Source organism: Sceloporus occidentalis, unplaced genomic scaffold (genome assembly GCF_023333645.1).
Source record: "Sceloporus occidentalis isolate IW3139 unplaced genomic scaffold, rSceOcc1.0.p SCAF_377, whole genome shotgun sequence".
Lineage (NCBI taxonomy): Eukaryota > Metazoa > Chordata > Lepidosauria > Squamata > Phrynosomatidae > Sceloporus > Sceloporus occidentalis.
The window spans coordinates 35,634-57,283 of record NW_028317357.1 but is presented as its reverse complement, the minus strand read 5'-3'; the positions used below and the strand labels follow the sequence as shown (position 1 = coordinate 57,283).

General features: G+C 43.8%; 1 protein-coding gene and 2 non-coding genes across 3 annotated transcripts; 2 read left to right on the top strand and 1 right to left on the bottom strand.

Moving 5' to 3' along the window:
- Positions 1 to 12,568: 12,568 nt before the first annotated feature.
- Positions 12,569 to 12,658, top strand: LOC149273412 (small nucleolar RNA SNORD88). Its single transcript, XR_016279468.1, has one exon. It is a non-coding gene; the product is annotated as a small nucleolar RNA SNORD88 (small nucleolar RNA).
- A 199-nt stretch (positions 12,659 to 12,857) lies between these two features.
- LOC149273411 (small nucleolar RNA SNORD88) lies at positions 12,858 to 12,947 on the top strand. Its single transcript, XR_016279467.1, has one exon. It is a non-coding gene; the product is annotated as a small nucleolar RNA SNORD88 (small nucleolar RNA).
- A 1,091-nt stretch (positions 12,948 to 14,038) lies between these two features.
- LOC149273410 (testicular acid phosphatase homolog) lies at positions 14,039 to 21,032 on the bottom strand. Its single transcript, XM_089506334.1, has 10 exons — positions 20,943 to 21,032; positions 19,994 to 20,089; positions 19,460 to 19,546; positions 18,850 to 19,002; positions 18,516 to 18,614; positions 17,775 to 17,870; positions 17,198 to 17,330; positions 15,978 to 16,060; positions 15,590 to 15,696; positions 14,039 to 14,246 (listed from the first exon to the last, which is right to left on the bottom strand). The coding sequence occupies exons 1-10, from the start codon at positions 21,030 to 21,032 to the stop codon at positions 14,039 to 14,041; spliced, it is 1,152 nt and encodes a 383-aa protein (XP_089362460.1).
- Positions 21,033 to 21,650: the final 618 nt, after the last annotated feature.

The following is a 21,650-nucleotide window of genomic DNA, read 5'->3' as shown; positions in this document are numbered from 1 at the left end:
TTCACCTTGTCCTCATAGACTACTGTAACAAGAAGGAAACCCCAAGTTAGTTTAAATTTTAAAAGTATATTAGGCAAGACGGCCTCTTTGGTTCTGCATGAACACATTTTTATACTATAGGAGTCACGAGTGATGGAATAAGTCTTATTTCAGAGAGCACACAGTAATCAGACTGTATGTCGGCCGCCGACAGCCCAAGCATTTTCCTTTGTGGGAACTCACACTGTCGCGCAAGCACAATCCCCACTTTGTTTACCCGTTAGATTTGTTATAACACCCCTCTTTGTTCCCAGTTGGGTATACACAGGATCATCCCAGTTAAAAAATTTTTCCCCCCTGAAGGGAGTTGCTGATCTAATAAAATCAGGGCTTATTAACCCCAATGTTTTCAGAGCGAAGTCAGATTTTTTCCCACATTCCGTGACGTTCTGATTCTAGAGTTTTTACGTTGGACTCGGCCGAGATCGTACAATACGACACGCACCGGACGCTTCGACCAGGGAATACTATCGAGAAAAACAAGAAGCCATTCGAAGGATGGTTATTTTAAGCGGCTTCGTAAGCCAAGTTCATGACCTCGCCATCGAACGGCATTCCATTCATTGTCTGACGTAGCAGGGGGGTTCTGGGAAATTCGCCATGAATAAACAATCGATAATTGGGGGTTACATACATGTATCTGTTTACGGCATGATAATCTTTCGCCGTACAACCAACTTAAAGCACGGAACGTTCTCATTATCTGGAAATTAATTCACAGAGAGCTGTGGTGTCTTAGATCAATCCTCCTATCATCGATGTTATTATTATCATTTTAATCAAATGTTTCATTCATGTTATTCATGTTTGTTTTACAGCATCGCATCTTCTAACAAGGGCATAGCCGGGGTATTTCATGCAAATTGTCTCTTACTTCCCATGATGCATTTGCATACCTGGGAACTCTCCGGGTTGCCCCCCTGGGATTCCGGGAGAAACGCCACAATCCTCTGGGTCGCGGTAGAGGGGTTCTGACACGCCCCACTCTCCGCCCATTTCCCCCTTAAATGGGGGAGTGTCCTGTGAGGTCAGCGGGACTGCCCATGACATCAGCAGGAGCACCCACTGCCCTCAGCGAGTAGACCAGGCTGGGTCTCGCAAGGGTAGCCGGAGCCCAAAAGTTCCCAGGTATGTGCATTTGCAATCCAACTTTCGTCCCAAACAGGAAGTTGCAACCTACTTCCTGTGCTCTATTCGCGGCGTCAAAACATGTCCCCGTTTAAAATGACTATATCATAAAATAATTCTTAAACCTCAACCGAAACAGTCACCGAAAAGTTGTGATTTTGCGACCAATCTCCCCCCATACTCATCATAGACACTTCTTACTTTCCTGAGTCTACACTTGGACATCCAGGCTCTCCGTGCCTCCCCGCGCACCGCGTCCCCCCGCGTCCCATCTACAGATTTCTCTCCTTTTTTTTTTCTGTGCTAAAACTTGGCAGGTAGGACTTGGCCGCCGCTCATTTTCCATGTGCGAGAAATATCCGTGAAATACGGGAACTCCATCCTACTTTGCTGCAGATCGCCTCGGCAGATGTTTCGCGTCCTACCGCCCGCTCTGATTTATTCGTTGAGGATCTGGCAGGGTCGCTCACCACTAAGTACTGCATAAAACTGCCATTAATCAGCCCCAAAAGCAACTCCACAACAGGTTGACCTTTTTAGTTTTGTTTTTTTTATTCTAACGGAAGGATTATTAAGTAAAAGCAAAATTCTAGAACCTGAAGAATCTTCGGCCGTCCTTCTTACGTCTAAATGCTGTCTTTGGAACACTCAGCAGAAACATTCCATTGGTTCTTTTGATCCAAATCTATCTTTTTTTTACCCCAGAATACCTCCAAAATATGTGTCAAATCATACCAGGTCAGAAGCCAGCTGGAGGGTCGGTTCATGAAGCCTCAGGTATGCTCAAGTGGAACGAGCTGACGACGTACCTCGTAGGGATCGGGCTTTACGGAGATATTTTGGTGACTTTGTGACCGGTTTCTAGAGGGCTGCAGAACCCTTTGAGAAACTCTGAGCTCCTAGAAATGAGGGGCATCAAGGGAGGAAAGAGGGGCTTTAGAGGAGGAAAGAGGGACATCAACAGAGGAAAGAGGGACAGAGATATTTTTTGGTCCCAAAAAGGGACTGGCTTAACCAATCAGGTACATCTGGCCGGTATGTGGCGTGTATTTCGCGTTTGTTGAGTTCTTTTAAGTTCTGGAGAGCTCTGTCCTCATCTATGGGAGCCTCAATAATAAAGGCAGCAAAGTGTTTAAAGAGGAACAGAGTCTGCCCGAGGACTCACGCACCCCATGTGAATACCTAGGTAAATATTTATCACCCCGGTTACACAGGCGCACGGGGCAGGATACTATGCTTTCTGCTATCCCGAAAAATAATCCGGATCTATCATATATATAGATTATAAATGAATTATATAATAGCCACAGAGTGATCATAACGCAGATATTTAGGAATCTGACTCTCGGCAGCGTCTCTGCTGATAGAGTAGAAGGAGTAGTAGTCCTGGTAGCTGCCGGTGGCAGAGAGTTAACGAATTAGTGGAATGCGTCAGTCACTTCAATAGCACAGCGATGAGGGGTACCTCACACTAGGAAGATAGATTGCCTACCACAATGGGGCAATACCAAGGTCCCCATCACTGTAAGTGACCAAAGAAGAGCCTTCTTCATCATTTAAGTAACCAAAGAAGTCTCCTGGCACATAGTTTACTTTCCATAGTGGGGCATTATCATGGCCTCCATCATTTAAAATGACCAAAGAAGGATCTTCACACTAAGAATATAACTCATCTTCCTCGATGAGGCATTACCGCGGCCGCCATCATTTTAGGTAACAAAAGAAGTTTCCAAAGCATCAGGGGAGGAAAAAGCGGTAACAAACAGGCTCCAAATGGGGAACCAAGGAGAACCCCTGGGAAGTAAGTTAGTTTGGACATTAGAATTTTGCACCATTTTGAGGTTTCTATGGCAACTGCTCCTAATATAGTGATGTAGAATCGCCTTGATAAACATGGCCGGCTTCTTCTGACCACAAAACACTGACAGGGACTACGGACTTCTGATTGAACTTCAGAGACATCCAAAGACCCCACAAAACATCGACAAAAACCACTGCCCCTGCCGCGTCTGGCGTGATATTTTGGACTCTGTATACATATCTGTCCATTGTATTAGACCGACTATGTTTATATATGTGGATATACGGCGCTGGAGCCCGGCACTGACACCCGCTGGTATATTTAGCACTTGGATTGAGTTATGTTCATGTAAACGGACACCCACCCTGGCATGTAACATGTAAGTACCCAGCATTACACAGAGGAACATCTGCTTGTCTGCAAAGTCTGAATTCTAGAGCATACCTACTGCTGAACTTATTTACTTTACTGAGAGGGTGGTGGATAAGTGGAACAGCCTCCCAGCAGACGTGGTAGAGGGTAATACAGTGAGAGGATTTAAACATGCATGGGATAGACATACGGCTCCTGAATCTAAGACGAGACCAACGACTGATTAAGGTCTGAATCTTTACAGCAGGAGAAAATGGGGAGTAGACGGGGGCCGGATGGGGCCGATCTGCCAACAAACTTGAGATTTTACAGGAATGTTATAACTTTTTTCTACCCACCATTGTGATTATTCTTCTAGGTGTATTTAGAGCAGAATCGGACAGGGATCACTAAGCGGCACCGGCACTTTAAGGCCGGCGGCCCCAAACGATGAATGGGCAGCCGCCAGCTGGATACGCTTGGTTATATACTCTAGCGGGCGCAGCCGGTGGCCACATGCTGCAGAACCCCATCTGCCCCTGGAACAGTATCGGTACGCAGCCCTATCGGAATATCCGGTATGGTTATAGAAATAATATATAATATTATTACATGTAATATCTCAAGGAGGACGGGCGCCGCGGTCCGGTGACTGTCCCTTAAAAACATGGAGATTTGGCCATCCTACTTGTGAGTGTTTGTGCGTCCTACCTTTCTAATTCTGATTCCCGCACCAGTTATAAAATTGCTTCCTCTAGATTGTAAGCTCTTGCGAGCCGGGCCCTCTTTCCCTAATGTATCTTAGTCTGTTGGTTCTAGTTCTGTCAGACCCTTTGAATTTATGGATTATAAGAAGCGCTGCGGAAATTGTTGGCGCCATATAAATAAAAGACAATAATAATAAAAATAATGATAACAACATAATAATAATAATAAAATAATAATTCCACAAAATAAATCAATGCAAAATGGACCACAAAGCAGGAACAGGGAGCCATGTGTATATATGATGTTCATATATGATGTAATAAGTACGGGTTCTCTACTAACGAAGCAAATACTGAGCAAGAAAACAGAAACGCATAAAGATATCAAGCTAATCAGAGTAATTAAAAGCAGATACATTGAATGCATTTGAGGAAATGAGGTCATCTGGATTATAATGGAGAAAAAACAGAAAAACATTATGGACCAGACGAGCAGGGAATATCCCGGAAGAACATATACCCTATATATACCCTATATATATATACATATATATACTTATCAGGGTGATGTGACCCTCGGAGGGAGGACACATGGCTGAGAACTCGTTCTCTTTCCTATTGTCCTGCATTATTGCCCCGTTTCTAAGAATATTTTTTTATTATGAGCTTTCTCCTGAAATTATATTATTAAAAGCCTCTCCTCGTTTTTGTTCTCCTTCCCTTTTTTTTTCCAAGTCAAATTTTCCATCTATCTCCCCAACTTCCATCATCAGGAGCGGCTCCTCTGCCCAAAACTCGCAGCTGTGTTCCAATATCTCACTTTTTACGAGCAGCGGGGATCACCGGCTCAAGTTGCTTTATAGCTTTTAGCTGGAATACGGCGACTTGAGATGAAGCTTGGGTTTGGGAGCTCTCCATGCTTCGTGTTTTTGTTGGCCTACAATTTTCAATGCTACCTGTCAGCAGGGGCAAGGCAGCTGGGGCGGACTAAGACTCCATCTCGCCAGCTTGAGCATTATGTGAGTTATAGTCCATCACAGCTGGAAATCGATCAAGGGGTGGAAATCACAATCCATAAAAGATGAGGGGATCCAGATCTCTAGACCTGCAGTTACCCAACAGACTGCCACCAGAAGACTTTCCCCAAGTATCTTCTTATTAGCCTAATAAAACAAGACCCCTATGTCTCAAATCTAATAGGACGAGGACAAATTAAGCCGTGAGTTGGGTTGGCGTTTGAGCATACCAAGGCTACTAAAATATGCAAGTGGTCAAACCGTAGTCACATCTGTGGCCACCTTTTTCTTTGAGAGGATGGTTGCTCATCTAAAGAACAGAGTCTATCCATTGTACCCAGGGGTGCTTTGTAGGCTTCAGCAGGGTCAACCTGAACTAAAAACTAGTAGAGAAAGGCCATATTACTGTATCTCTGACTCGTTAGCTGGTTTGTTAGACTCATCATCTCTCAGGCTGCAGTCCATGGACCATTAGAGGTCTCCAGGTCCATCGATGGTCTTTCTTAGCCAACCTTGGACCAGCTGAAAGTGTCTTTTGTTGGAGAAAATGTCTAAATTCACCAAAATAATAGAATGGATGATGATGATGTCTGAATCCAGTATGTATACCATACATCTAGTAGTTTACAAAAAGTTGAGTTTACCCCCCAAAAAAACAAAAAAAAAACACAATAAAAATCAGATGACGCAACTCTTCCAATCTGTTCATTGCCCCAATAATTAACGGAAACCGATTGGCTTTGGCATCAAAGCCTTTTTCCGTGATTGAACGCGATGCTCATTAAGTTATGCAGATGTGATGGTCAGCTCTTAGGACCAGAGTCCACCACGCCTCTGTCGTAAGTCTGTCATTGTATGGAATTATTTCCCAGCTCTCTGATCCATGTCAACTTAACCACGTTAATAATTAGAACCTCGTATCAGACCTAATGACTTTGTTTCGCCCACCGTGTCCCTTCCGCAGGCATTAATATTTATCATTTCCGGGCGGCTTTGAAGACCAGATGTATTTCTATTCCGATTTCAAAGAGACGGCCTCAAAACGTCCTTTTCTATTATCAGACCGGAATATATCGGCAAACCCAGAGCGATGTGGGCTTAATAATACATTTTAAACGCAGTAGATATCTTTTTTTTTTTTTTTAATCTACACCTCATTTATAAAGACGTCTATTTTAGACGTTTAAGTGAATTATCCACAAAAAAAGGAAAATTTTCAAAAAAGGGTTACGTAAAAAAAAATTCAGATTGGACCGGCTTTTATTAAATAAAAATAGGTAGGCGGAAATATAACAAAAAATAAAATGAAAATGATCAAAACATTGCAAAATTACCCAAAAGTTTCTGAGCCCCCCCCCCCCCGGTAATTACCTCTATTAATCAGCTGTTGACAAGTAGCCCCAACCTTTTCCCCCTAAGAAAGCGAAGCCCGAACTTACACAAGTAGGTCACCGCTTGCCTCCTTGGTGTTGCCTCGCTTTTTTATGGGGGGTCGGCGACAATTTTTTTGTAGCAAGCCTGGGGCCAATGGTCTTTTTTTTGTTCCTTCTTCTGTATAAACCCAATCTCAGGTTGGCCTCTTTAGTCCGCTCGGTATCGCTCATAAAGACGAGGTGATCAGAGTCAACTCAAAGAGTTTTGGTTGCCACAGGGATGTCCGACCCATAGCGAGTCATCTGAACCCTATAAGTGCCCAAAGCAATGCATTAATTACCCCCCCCTTCTCGGGGCCATCAAAGAGTTCACATGACTTGGGTTAGAAGTTGGGGCAGATCCAGAAGGAGAAGAATAAACAGATGAGACTTACTCGAGCCGGCTGTGATCGCAGTCTCTCGTTCTCTCGCTCTCAGGCTTTCTCTCGCTCTCGATGATGTCTAACGACTCTCTGCCAGCTCGAGGCGGCCAGGAGAGGAGGAGGCTCGGGGAGAGGAGGGGGTCGCTGGGGTAACTTTAGACCGCGTCAGATGGGGAAAGATGGAGCTGGTGGAAATACCGCTGGAAGCCAGATCCCGAAATGCCTCGGCTGTCCGCTCTCCACGCGGGAGATCAGGGAGCGGGGAGCGATGGAGCCAGAACGTTACACTTCGGGGGCACGAAGAATAAACACATATTGTTACTGTTACTGTTTGAACCAAACTTAACTCTTTAAACAAACTCTTTAACTCTTTAAGCAAACTCGGGCTCTGATTCTGGAACGAGCCGTACATAAATGCCCCCCCCCCGTGCTAAGCGTATCCCATCGTACTCTTTAATCATAGAGTAACACAGATAATGAGCAAAAAAGTAACAACGAACAGCGGGGGGGGGGGGGAGAAGTAATGCTAGAGGTTTAGATGTAACGTAAGGACGTTCTATTTTATGGAGAGGGCGGTAGATGAGTGGAACAGCCTCCCAGCAGAGGTGGTAGAGGCTAATACAGTTTAAACATGAATGGGAGAGGCGGATGGCTCCTCAATGTAAGAGGAGACCAAGAATCTATTTGAAACCTCAGCAGCCCGATGGGGTTAAGCAGGGCAGGGATTCAGTCGCATGATTGCCAGCTTGAAGCCCGGCAGCCAGGAATGTCACATGCACACGGCACACGGAACACGGAACACGTCATCACGTCACATTCAGAAGCCACTATACGGATAGATGTGCGCAATATTTATTTACAAGGTACTAACGATAGGCAAATTAAGTGGGGTTTATTTTTTGTCTGGTACCTGGGATTTTTTTTTTAAAAACAAGTTGCCCCCGACAGGCATACCTTGGAAACGATCTGAGCCGGTCCGGGGAGTGAAGATGATGATTAAAACAATAACTGCTCTGACCAACATGTTCACTAAATAAACCGTAACAGATTTCTCACTTTATTTTTAACCTCGAAAAATGTAAGGCTAATTTTCCATGGCAACAGCCTATCAGAAGCTGCTTTTGTGCCATGTGACAATTAAGCATTCCCTTAAAAAATATAACTTCAAATGTTTTACATCACTTAAAGATTTTTTGTTCTGGGAAAGGTTTCGGGTAGAACAAACTGTGTTTCGAATGTGACATCGGGTGATGTGTTGATCCCGTTCCCCAATTTTAAACAGGCATTAAAGGTATACCATTAAGAAAAAAATCAAATAAGAAGCCATGAACCCTCTACCACTTCTGCTGGGAGGCTGTTCCACTTATCTACCACCCTCTCAGTAAAGTACATCTTCCTTGCATCCCATCTAAGTCTCTGACCCTCTAGGATGCAGGCTGGACATATTTGAAGATGAAGTTCTTCAACCCCTGGTGATTTATTTGCCCCTAACACAGATGCTCGAGGCAGAGGAGGGCATCCTCACCAAGAACTTCTCTAGTTCAATGGATAATACAGCCATGGAACAAAGCTTTCTCTCAATGGAAAGTCTCCCAAAAGAGGTTACTGGTGACCTTTTCCTAAACACCGACCCGTAACTGCTGCCCCGAGCCATCACCTCATCACGTCGCCGAGAGGAAAAGTCAGAGATGGGAATCTGGAGGCGGAATAAGCTCCGTATTAAACACTTGACTTGTAATAGTTGGCCGGTGACTTCGAAATTCCATGAAACATTTGTTGCAGGAGAGGGTGAGAACCGTACGAGAGATGCTCGGGGACTCTTAACGCTTTCCTGAGTCCTTCAAATATGAATGTCATGAACGGGCACGTCCAGACCCTACCGGGGTGGCACTGAAATTCTTCAAAAAGTCCAGCTTTTTTGCAAGGAGCTACTGACCCGAGCTTAAAACACGTTGGCGCATGCGGGCCACTAATTTCCACGGTGCCGGAGCAGCTGTTGTGTTGCTAAATGGGAAAGAGACACGGCTGGATGAAGGTGTCTTCTTCGTAGATGTTCTGCTGTCCTGCAGGTTTTTTCAGATGGGTTCATGTTATTGAATTGACTAGTGACATCATGGAGTCTTTAGTCAAAGCCAATCACTTTTATTGGGTCAAGATAATAAATCCATAAGGTCACATAATCCTTAGAGGATTCTACATCTAAAGAAGAGATCTGTGATGTGACTTTCCATCTTTTTCTATGTTGGCCCAATGGAAGGTTTCCCCTTCGACTAATTACTCCATTTTCTCTTGTACCAGATTGTCCTCTACTCATTTTCCTGGTCACATCATGGAAACCTTACCTAAGATCATCGAGTAACCCTAATCTAGTCAGCAAATAAATAAATATCTTCCATTTATATGTGTGTGAGCATGGATGTGTAATTGTGTGTGTGTGTGAGAGCATGAATGTGTGATTGTATATGATTGTGTGTGTGAGCACAGATGTGTAATTGTGTGTGTGAGCATGGATGTGTGTGTGAGCATGGATGTGTCATTTTGCATGTGTATGTGAGCATGGATGTGTAATTGTGTGTTTCAGCATGTATGTGTAGGTGTGTGTATGTGAGCATGGATGTGTAATTTTGTATGTGTATGTGTGTGAGCATGGATGTGTAATTGTGGGTGTGTATGTGAGCATGGATGTGTTATTGTGTGTGAGCATGTATGTGCAGGTGTGTGTGTGAGCATGGATGTGTAAATAGGTGAGATAGAGTGTGTGTTAGAATGAATGCGTACATGCGCGTTAATGAGTAATGTGTGTAATTTGTGTGTGTTTCATATGGTACAGACAAGTTGTGAATCTTCACAAAAGGCCCCTGGGGTTTCTAGTTACGCCGCTGGTTGCCAGCAGTCCCCCGAGTTATAGCAGGTATATTTGGGTCCCAGAGTCACTCCCTTTGGATCTCAAAGCTCTGCCAAGACCCTGGTTTTGTAAGAACCGTTGTGCCTGCGCTCACCGCATTCCATGCGACAGCTGCGAGAGCTAAGAATAAAATGCACCCTGCCCTGCCCAAGGCTCGGCCGGCTCCATCATCCCGCTTTCAAGGGGCTTGTCGAGATCTCATGTGGGTTATTTTTGTACGAAGCTGCTAAAACTTTGGCTTCGTTAACTGTGAATGTGCCTAACAAAGTCTACTGCTACAATGGGCCAACGAAGACGCTCTCTTTCACGAGACCACCAGGATGGGAGGCACCCGGGACACGTAGTTATCGGACCTTTGGGTCCCATTGCACAGTCTACCCTCCATAGGTTAAGGCTGACTAAATGGATTGTATGTTCTACGAGCCAGGACCTCCTCAGCCGTTGCTCCAATATGTCCAGTGTCCCCAAACTACTTGTGTGATGTGTTATACAGCACCGCAGACTATGTTGGCACTATAAATAAAGTGGACTATATTGTATGATACACAATTGCGAAAGTAACTGTACTTGGTGACAAGAGGAAACCGTTTCCTGGAAATTACTGGATTTTGTGCCTCTTCCAACCATCAGCTCTCAACTTTTCGTCTTTGGCTCCTAAAACGGACGCCACGGAACGTTATAACGGATTAAAACGTAACGAGATTCATTCTCTACTGTCCATCGCCACCTAGTGGGAAAACATGGGAGTACAGGAGATAAAATGACATCAGAAATCCGGTCAGGAGAGACCAGAGGATCTCCCCAACTTGTCTATGACCCTCGATGCCCACAAAAGTGGGACAGTGGCCATACCTTGGAACATCCAGGCTCCGGCTACCCAGGGCCCTAAATATTTGGGAAGCGAATAGGCAGTCCCTTTGTTGGTTGTCGGTCCGCTGGCGTTGGTGGTCAGTCCATTGATGGTCGGTCTGTTGACGTGGACGGGTGGTCCCACAGAAAGCTGCCCATTTTTGGAGGGGAAGTGGGCGAGAAGTTGGGCGTGCCGCAACGCCACTACATGACTCGGTGTCAGCCCCGCGACCCAGAGGATTTGTTGAGCTTCGTTCTCCGGGCCAAGTTCCCAGGTATGCCGATAATGTGTATAGAAACAGCAGGAAATGGATTTATAAATGTAACCGTCTAAATAAAATCCAATTTTACATAAATATATACGTTAGATCACAAAGACACATTTAAAGTCCCAGTGAATCCCAGCCTCTAGGCGGAGAGAATGATGGGAGTTATAGTTCCCCTTATGTATAAACAGCCACTACTATTATTTATGTGTGAATTTATATTTACCACTAGGATAATTATAATAATAATTATGCCTAACACTAGGATAAATTATTATAAATTATAATTATTATATTTAACACTAGGATAATTACAAGAAATATTATACTTAACACTTGGATACAATGTTTTCAATTATAATAATAATTATATTTAACACTAGCATAATAATAACAATAATAATAATAATTAACACCAGGATAAATTATTATAAATTATAATTTTTATATTTAACACTAGGATAAATTATTATCAATTATAATTATTATATGTAACACTAGGATAATTATAAGAAATATTATACTTAACACTTGGATACAATGTTTTCAATTACAATAATAATTATATTTAACACTAGCATAATAATAACAATAATAATAATAATTAACACTAGGATAAATTATTATAAATTATAATTATTATATTTAACACTAGGATAAATTATTATCAATTGTAATAATAATAATATTAATGATATTTTACACTGGGGTAATTATAATAATACGGTAATTATATTAACCCCTAGGACTCTGTGTATTAACTATTCAGAATACCATGTGCAGAGTGAACAGGCAGTTGTTCGGGCAGCCCTCGGAGGTCCTCACGCCGGACTATTTAAATCGCACAGCGGGGCGCGTGGATCTCTTTGTCTCCGGAAGCGAGGCGGCACAGGCATGGAAGAGGGCATGAGCGCGCGGTACGCTAGGCCTTCCATGCTGGGCCCTGCAGGGTGAGGCCGCTGGTCTCCGGCAGATGACGGGAGGAGAGCCCGAGTTGATAGAAAGCGATGCCCCCCGGTTCTCGGGGTTTTATTAGCTGAGCGCTGTTCCTGGAGATCCTTGGGGTCACGTTGAAGCGCTGTGCCCGGTCACTGATGTAGCAGGTATGCTGGAGCCTGAGCTGTCATTCTTTATATCTTTGTGTTAAGATTCTCTTTCTCTCAAAGTAAAAAATTGGGATCTTTTATCAGAAGGGATTCTGGTGCAAGTAAGTGGTCTTATCCCCATAGCAACAAGTGGGGTGCTACAGTTGGCATGTAGCTCTCATTGGCTGCTGTGGTGATCAGGTTACTTTTTAATAACTTTTACAACCCCTAGTAGTTTAGTTAAAAATCTGTGACACCTAAAGCATCTTAAGCCATGTGGCAATAAAAGTGAATTACAGGATAATTATAATTAAAATCCCCTTTTATAGGGCTGCCAGGAGATCTGGGGGTAATTTTCGGGGTTTTTTTGTGACATCCTATGATGGAAGCACATTCTGAGTAATGTGACCCACAGAGCTTATACTTAGCTGGCCACTGGACTGCGATTCAGTGCAGCGATCCATGCCGATAACTAACAGAGCCCCTTTAGTTAAAGGTGAGTTTATACCGGATTAGTTGTCAGTGTGGTACTGGCCATTGGCAGATCCCCACCCCACATAAGGATCCAGTATTAACTACTATATCAGGACTCTGATGCTGGGTGTTGGCGTGCGTAACGGTATCTCCTATCCCTGTGATGTTAGCACTGGGCTCCGAAAGCGTGTGAGAGACAACTGTGCCCCTCTGTACTGACATGCAGAGGTCCTGAGGGACAAGAGACGGGCGTGAAAGCAGCCGGACGTACAGGCAGCTAGAGAGCTTTCTGCTTGTTTGAGTAACGTTGCTACGTTGGGTCCTTGTAAATGGAACACGTTTTATTATCTTACAGGACCTCGTGCTGGAACGGAACGTGGCTTCCTGTGGTGACCAGACAGGTATGGCATATTCTCACTTTTCTATGATATTGCCTTAAAATAGCCCCTATGATGTGAGCACTGGGCTCTGAAACCGCTGAGTGAGAACTGTGCACCCGCTGTCCTGACATGCAGCGGGCCTGAGGGGCAGGAAACACCGTACGCGGGCCGCGGGGTAACCACACGTAGCACACCTGGGATTTTGGAGAGTTAATTCAATTAATCTGGATAGGTTGGTCCACCAGCCCTAGCCGCACGGACCCGTGATGGAGGGCGCGCTAACAGAACGGGCAACTTCAAAACCAAGACATTTCTGTCTTCAACATGCCTTTCAAGGGTGTGATTAACTTAAGAAATACAATTGCACCCATTAAGGTCCAAGTTTTGTAAAGGGGCAGTTCTTAGATAGGTATCCATGATGCCAACTAAAATTTAAATATAAAAAAACTAGATACGTTACTTATTTGTGTTAAAATAAGCTGATTCGGCTATAAGCGTGCAGTTTTGGATTATAATCTTTTGTTCTCTTGCAGGTTGACGGATCGGCAGTTGCTGGAGAATTAATAAAGACGGTGAAATAACGATACTTTGTCTCTGGCTGGTTTTTGTTTTCAGTAAGGTTTCACTTCGGTTGGTGCTTTGCTTAGCTAAGTCTTTTCGATTAGGGGGTTCTCGTGGACAGACAGCGGTCCTCGTCGGGTCTCTAGACTGACCCATTAAATGTAATGCTGCCTACTATCATTATATGGAGTCTTTTGGTGGGGGGGGGGGGGTTTATATTCTGGTATTTGGCATGAAAATGGATCGATCAGTGAGTCAGGGTGGAGACTGATGACTTCTCTGGCTAAGGGGTTAAAAGGCTAGTGCCCGTGCCATGGTTTGGGACGTGACCTCCAGATCCAAATCAGCACTGTTCCCAGCGCAAGTCCAAGAATCGCGACGGTGATGGCTAAAGCCAACGTGGTGACATCTGCAGATAAAATCACACTAATAACTACCAGCTTTTATCAAAGATCAACACAAAAGTTCTGGGGTCCGGCACTGAAGACTAATAATGCTTCCATGGGCACCACGAATTACAGCTGGCTAGTGCTAGAGTCTTTCTATAATGAAAAAATTACTGCATGGCAAGCGACGATCTACCTGTTGCCGGTACCAGGAAAAAAATACCGTTCTAGCGATGGCTCTTGGTTTTGATTTCCGATAACTATTATTTCCCACGTTACTCCGCACGCTCTGCGTTTACTGATTAGTTAAACTGCGGTCCCCAGTACCTGTTTTCTGGCTGCGGTCCTCCGACCAGCATTCTGTCGCCCAGTCCTGTGGGGTGATCGGTGCCGTCAGCTGGGCGAAGCTCATTAATGGGCAGGGAGAGGCGCAGCCTGGCAGCACCAGCTCATAAGGTTCTCTGCTGGAGTCGTTCTTATAGTACATGCGGACGCTGTGGGTGCTAAGAAGATAAAATGTATATGTACTTATAATAGCCGTCAGCATCTAGCCAACTCCAAATGCTTTTACGCCTAGCAGACTCATTTCACGGCCTACGAGCAACTTACTCAAATTACAAGTAAACTTAAAATATAACTCTGGCTTCCAAAGTTTTTCTGATGCCCCAGAATTTTTTGGAAAGTAGCTTGCACTTCAGAAGTTACACGCTGCTTTCTTAGCGCAACCAACAATGCTCGCTTGTTTGCAGGCAGCAATCTAGTCACGGACAACCATAGCTGCTACAGTATATCCCAAGCTTGTTAGGAACCTTGTCTGATCCTCTGATTGGCTCTAACGGGCGTCTGAATCTAGTGAGCTGTCAGCCGATAAAAACAAGGTGTAGCGGCAGAAATCTCAATATTTCCTTGTTTTCTGAAAATTCCTCTTAATTGTAAACTTTAGCTTTGATAAAAAAAAAAGCCAAAATTATATGTTTACTGGCCTGTTAGCGCTCCCAACATGAATACATTAAAAGATTATGTATATACAACGGCTACTAAGGCAAAAGACAAGCCACGTGTTCATTTTATTAGTAAAGGCACGGTTAATTGTCGATTATAAGTTGCTTATTTTTCAGCTAATTGGATAATTAAAAAACAATACTCTTATTTAAAGAAAATGTTTTTTTTTTAAGTGTCAAACAAGAAGCTCGCAGTATCCGCTTATTTGTGATGAGCAGCTGACTTCAGCGATTCTGTTCGGTTATCATATGATTTCCCAAGGGGTGGTATTTATATCTTTCGGGCCCATGCCGTCTCTGCGTGGCCGGGGAATGGGAAGTGACTGGCCAGACACCGTGTCTAGGGGTAGACGTCGCGCTGACGCACTGCACCAGATGTGAGGGATTGCGCAATGAGACAAGAAGAACGAGAAGTGATCTAGAGAAAAAGGCAACAATGCACATGGGATTTTAAGGGGGCAATTAGAGAACCTTACGTTCTTCACTCAACATGGCACCCGCTAAAGGGAGCCTTGGACGGGTCCACTCTACAAGGGCAGAGATGGAGGAAAAGAGGCTGCCACGGAGAATGTGTTGGGAAACATGAAGTGGAGATAGTTGAGTGAATGGTTGTAAAGTAGAAAAACAGTCCAGTTGTGATGAGAGTGAAGGAAAGGGTCTTGCTTATGTCCTCTGCCAACATGCGAAGGGATTGCCCAACAAAAACTAGGCAGCTGAGCGGTAATCTTTTAATGGGTTATTAAAACTAAAGCGATGGAGGAGGTCTTCTAAGCCTTCCGTGCGATATCCTTGACTTCTGAGCATAAAGGAGAGGAGGTCATGCAATTAAAGAGATACTAACTCACCCATCGCTCTCCGCGTGAAACTCAAAGATGTGACAGGATGCGTACGGTGGATGGATCCCATTATATACCTTCAGGGCAGCTTGTAAGGCTATGAGGGTGCTGTCATGCTGCAAAGAAAGAGGTTAAAGGGTTGTCCATTATATGGTGAAGAAAGAAACCAAAGTCAATAAATGGTTTCTGTGTTTGGCAACAAAGTATCTGATCCTGATCATTCCTGTGAAGCATGTTTGGCAAGTAAAGAGAAGATGTTCATAGGAGTGTGAGGACCTAATGATAGAATCTTGGATTTCCATTTGAAGAAGGGGTCTCTGAGATATTGACAGCCGACGTGACATCGATTTCTACATCGGCCCCATAAGAGGTAGCACTTCTGATCAGTCGCACTCACCGCTGAGTACATCACCATTTTTAGAGGAGATGATTTCTTGATCGCGTCTGAGAAGTTCCTGATTATCGCATCCACCAGGATCCCTACGTAAGCAAACACCACGCGTCTATTAATTTGTATACAGTACCAGCTGAATTATATTGTATATATTTTTTTCATTAAAGTCACTATTTTTTTCATTGTAGTCCAAAATCGTCATGTTTTTCCTCCTTTTTTTCCTGGGAATAATTATTTTATGGAATTATGCAATGTTACAGAATTCCACTCGGTCATTATTATATTTTTCTATCTTTTGAGTTCCTTCGTTGATTTGTTTTTTTTGGCGCAGCGTCCCTTTAAATACCCATCGGATATTCCATATCTATTAATTCCTGGTAACGCTGTGTATTGTGTTTACTGCATAATCAGATAATTAGATCATTGGGTCGTTGACCGGCGTTATCGCCGCGGATCAGTATTAGAGGAAAGACGGTTTCATTACTCAGTGAAAGGACAAGCCAAGCACCAGTTAAGCCATGGAAAATAAGCTGTAAACCGGGGATCTAAGGGTTAATGTTATCTACGGGTTTTCTGAGACAATTCTGTGAAATGTTATTTTAGAAATACACTTTCCTGGAATCTGCCCCGAAGGTTCTGGGTATGGCAGGGATTAGGGAACCTCTGGGTAGCCTTTGATCGTTGGGTGGGGAGGGAGTGGCAGGGGCTGCTGTATAAACAGATGAAGCAGCTGCTTAGGGCCCCCTATTGTTCTAGGGAGCCCCCTTAGAACAATGAGGGCCCCTCAGAGGATTTGGTATCTGGGGACTCTCTGGGTTTTTCCTGGAGACTCCGGGTTAAGTTCTGCTTCTCAGGGTCTCCAGGTCACTGCAGAGAAACTTCAGGTCACTGGGGCAGAGTTGGCTCAAACCTCACTCCCCACCCACTTCCCCTTCCTACCACTTATAATAGGGAGTGACGTTAGTTCCACCCACACCCCGTCTGATTACGCCCACTCTCAGCCCCATACTCCACCCACTCACATATAACCACGCCCCTTCGGCCACCTCCTCCATCGCAGTTCCACCCTCCTCTATGGGGTGGAGGGAGTCGTTCCTAGATCTATACTGGCCCATTGTACACTAAGGCTCTCGCACTAAAAGCTATACTAAAAAGAGTATAAATAAAAAAGCATTTTAGTTGTAGGTCCCTTTTAGAGACACGGTACGTCACAAATAGCTCACCCCCTGTAAGTCGAGCCTTTTCATTGGATCTGTGGAGCTCTACGTGGGATTTAATATCAAAAGCAGTGATTTCTTCCAGCGTTTGAAGCACGTCCGGAGTGGCCCACGGGGGTAAGGTATAGTTGTGGGATTTCTGAAATATAAGCAGCAATAAGATTATTAGCAGCCTTTGTGAGGGTCGAGGAAGAGAAGGGAGAGAACTTCAGTATAGGGAAGTGATCATATCATACTGGCGCTGCCAATCTCCGCTTCCACGAGGGGACCTTTAAATAAATAAATGCTGTTTCCCTGTGCAAACAATTTAAAGGGACAGTCCACCTATTGGTCAACCAATCAGTGATGCAGACTGGTAATAGTGCGTCTCTGGGTGAGTCTCTCGGGTGGTTGGTTTCAGCAATGAACCCAATGGCCGTCATTATGAATGCCTCTTTGACACGCTAGGATGCTGAGGTTTACCCTGTTAGCTTAATGCTTCATATAGAAACCCTACACTCAGGAGAAGGGAACACAAGGTCACAGTCAGTACGGCTCACAGGGGTTTCATTAACCTCGGCACGATCCGTTGACGACATCTCACCTGGCAGAAAAGTGTATCGTAGACCTTCCAGACCCGGTGGGTGCTCGTGTGCTCTGTGTTGTATCCGGTGTAATTTGCTAGACGCTCCGTGAAGTTCTGGGTACAAAGGAGCATTTAGAGAAAGCCTAGGCGGGGTATTAAGAAGTGGCAAGAAGGTGGTTTTTTTGGCAGGGCAGGCTCTACCATGTAAGCCATCGAGGAAGCTGCCTATGGTTCTGCCACCAGGTTCCCTTACATTAGAGAGTGGTGGGGGCTACAAATCTCAGGAATGGAAGCTCCATGAGCATGCATGTAGAGGGCTTCATTAGACCCCCTGGAAATGTTGAGCGAGTGCTGGCTGAGAAGAGAGGAAACAGAAGAAAGTTACAGAGGGGATTCTGATAAAGTTATCTATACGTGGAAAATGGTGCCATATAAGAACAGGTTAGGCTCTTTAGGGGAGGGGTTTCATGAAGGGGCGGGACCGACTTGATATGAGGGCAGGACTAGACCCAGATGGCCTTTGACGGGTAGGGAGTGGGCTGAGAATAGGCAGAAAATGGGCAGGGAATGGGCGTGACCAAATCTCGCCCCCCCCTGTCTAGAGAAAGAACAAACTGACCCGGGGACCTGGGAGTTCGGGGCTTCACTCCGAGACTGTGGGTCAAACCCAGAGAGTTCCTGGGCATGAATATAAGGTGACGCTCAGTTATTGTACGCTGTAAAGTGCATATGTGGTATTTAAAAAAAAAAAAGTATCACCTTCCAGCTCCTTATCTGGTTCTGATAATCGGGTTGTTGAAAGGTCTCCTTCATCAGCTCATAGTATCGGGGACAATCCTTCGAAGGGAATTTCAAGAGCTGAAATACAATAAATTATAAATTTCTAGCGCATAAATCATTTAATATAAACAGAGCTTGAGTTACGTCCTATAGGGGCCCGGGATATACTTGGTATACAGCCCTTGTTATTCTGGACCTTCTGGTGGCCATATCTGGAGTTGCAATTAAAATCCAAAAAGCTTCTGGTAGTAGCTGTAAGAGTTCAGACTGGGAGTAATTGTTCCCTTGAAAGCCCTCAAATGATAGAACTTACCCGATCTTGGGCGACGGGCACCGTATGAACGGGGATTGGTTGCCACCGCAGGTCTGGATTCCATAGCTGAGAACTTTGAGGAGGAAAGAGTCCTGCCAGATTTGCCTGAGCACTCATTAGGGTCCGGTCATAGTCCGTGCTACGCACATATATCTGAACTCACGGGAGATAAAGTAACATAAATCAGCAGGTCCTAAGCTACTCAAAAGCGTGAAAATCAAGATTCCAAGATGATCTGGGCACCCCAGAAAAATGAAGAACGTGATTGCTCGGAGCTAATTCATTTAAGACGCAGTCAATCAATTACTAAGGTTAATTAGTGAGCGATGTCTTAATTATATCTCACACATTTTAGTAGTAATAAGCCTTATAAAGCAGGCCATGGCTCCTGTTTCCACCATTTCTCATGGTTCAACCTTTCGATATTCAACCAAATAACGTGGTTCGTGGGCAGCACTAACCCGAGGGTGATTGTAACAAGTTAACAATTAAGTAGTTATTGATTGTCAGACAAAATATGTTGCACAAACAGTGATTTAAGTGGTGTCGGTGATCTACTGCTTGAAAACATTTGGAAGGAAGCAGAAAATGGACATATTTGATTATTTACCTCGCGTCTGCTGTAGGTCGGGCTCAAGAAATGTTCGTATCTCTTCCTCAGATATTGTCCCAAAGCATGCTGCTGCCTCACACCCTCCTAGCGACGAGAAGAGAAAGCTAGAACGTGGCAGAACTTGTCAGATCAGCACGGAACCCGGCGAAGAGCCAAGTGGTAGCCTATATAGTCTTTATCATTATCATGGTAGCCTGTCAACGAGGGTAACTCATTTTGGAGCTAGTTCTTGGAGCAGCAGCCATTGGCAGAGTCAGCATTACCCAACCACTTTACTGTCCTGAAGTTCTCTCCCATCTTCTCACTCCACCCCTACAGAGACTGCCTGAACCAATCAACGGCAATCAGCAACTTACCAACAGGAAAGAGACAGCTTGAGGGGTGGCTGATCATGCAGATCCTGAGAACAAGAGGTCTATCTCCATCCTGACTTCAGAATGGCACTTTAGGGCCAGAGGCCGCCAATTGACGCATGTGTAGACGCCAACTGAACATAGGCGGCCACACGTTCCCCTATAATTGTATTCTTACCTTGGTTAACTGTTGCAATCCACTTTCCCAAATTGTTTCCTTGTAAGGATCTGTTGGGTACGTATCGATGGGGGCCCTGTCTCCATGTCGGAAGATCTGAAACGGCATAACCATGTACATTCTTCTGCCACAACTTCAGCTCTCCATCAATTTATACATCAAGGTATAAGATGGACCTACCACCTAAAAGATTTTTGGTTACGCACCGCATGTATAACACTCACGCTCAATTTAGAACTACACTTTCAGAATGATCCTAACTGTGCCTAAAAAAAGGAATTACAATAAAAAAACTGTTACAATATTACAAAAAATGTACAAAATAATAAATATTTACAAAAACATTTCTAATATTACCCCTTCAAATATTAGAGAACTTTATTGAGTATGACAATCGGAAGCATTACTTTTATTTCTGGAATTTTAATTAATTAGCTATTTAGCGTCTTTAGCCACCGCTTTATTAAATTAATATATATTAATTTACAGTTTTTATATCATATTTAATATTGATGACCGATGAATGAATTATTAAAGGAAAAAATTATCACGGAAAAAAAATTCTACTTAACCTATATTATTATTATTATTATTATGTTAAAATAAATATTATATTATTATAATATAATAAAACATTTAAAAATGACAGATTTCATAAAAAAAATCAGATTTTTATCATTTTTAACCTCTTAAAAAATAAAAGCTGATTTTAATAACGAACAATAAAAAAATTGAAAACAATAGTCTTAGGTAAAATCGGGGTTCTCTTTGACGATACACTTTGGGTAGGGGCTATATATTCACTAGCCGACCTTTGTCTAAAACCTCTGCAGAAGCAAAGTCACAAAGGACGATAATTTTTTATTAAAAAAAGACTATTTTAGAGATTATTTGAAATCTTTTGTTTTCTGTACATATGATCCGTGCTTTTAATAGTCATTCCACTTACCACAGTGACAAATTTTAGGTTCCTAGAAGAGGCAAATACCGGCACGTTGGTGACAATGACAATCAACAGCCATCCAAGACAGAGCAACATGCTACCTGCATACATGCAGCTCGTGTGCTTCTGACGGCAGGACCCCCGGCAGACAGTTATAGCACATATGATGCCCCCTCCCATCCCGATGTGTATTCTGTTAACCCCTTTTTCCCAGGGGTGAGGATCACAGTACAAAGTGTTTACTGCCTTAAATTCCGTTTCCTTCCCCTGTGAGTCCAAACAGGTTAAAGCCGGAAAAAAAAAAACCTCAACGGCAAGAATTTCTGCTGATAGGAGACGGACCGGGTCTGTAATTATCCGTCATAAGTGGTGGTTAAATAAAAAAGCGCTATAAATGATGATTAAATATGTAACGGGGTAATGGTTGGGGACAGGAGGGTGTTTGTGTCTGGATGCGCGAATAAAAAAAATATCAAGTGTCAAAAATATACCCGAATGTGCAAACCGGTGGATTCATCACAAGTCCGCCTCGTCATTATTAATGCGTTGGTCCACTTATTGATTGAAACCCTCGAACTGTCGATTTCCCGTTCATTTCAAAATGTAATAGTTGCGTTCTATAGATAGAGAAGTTGGAGAAGTTTCTACAAAGTTCAGTAGCCATTTACGGGACTCTCTGGACCTCCTGGGATGTAGACCCTGAAAGAGCCACAA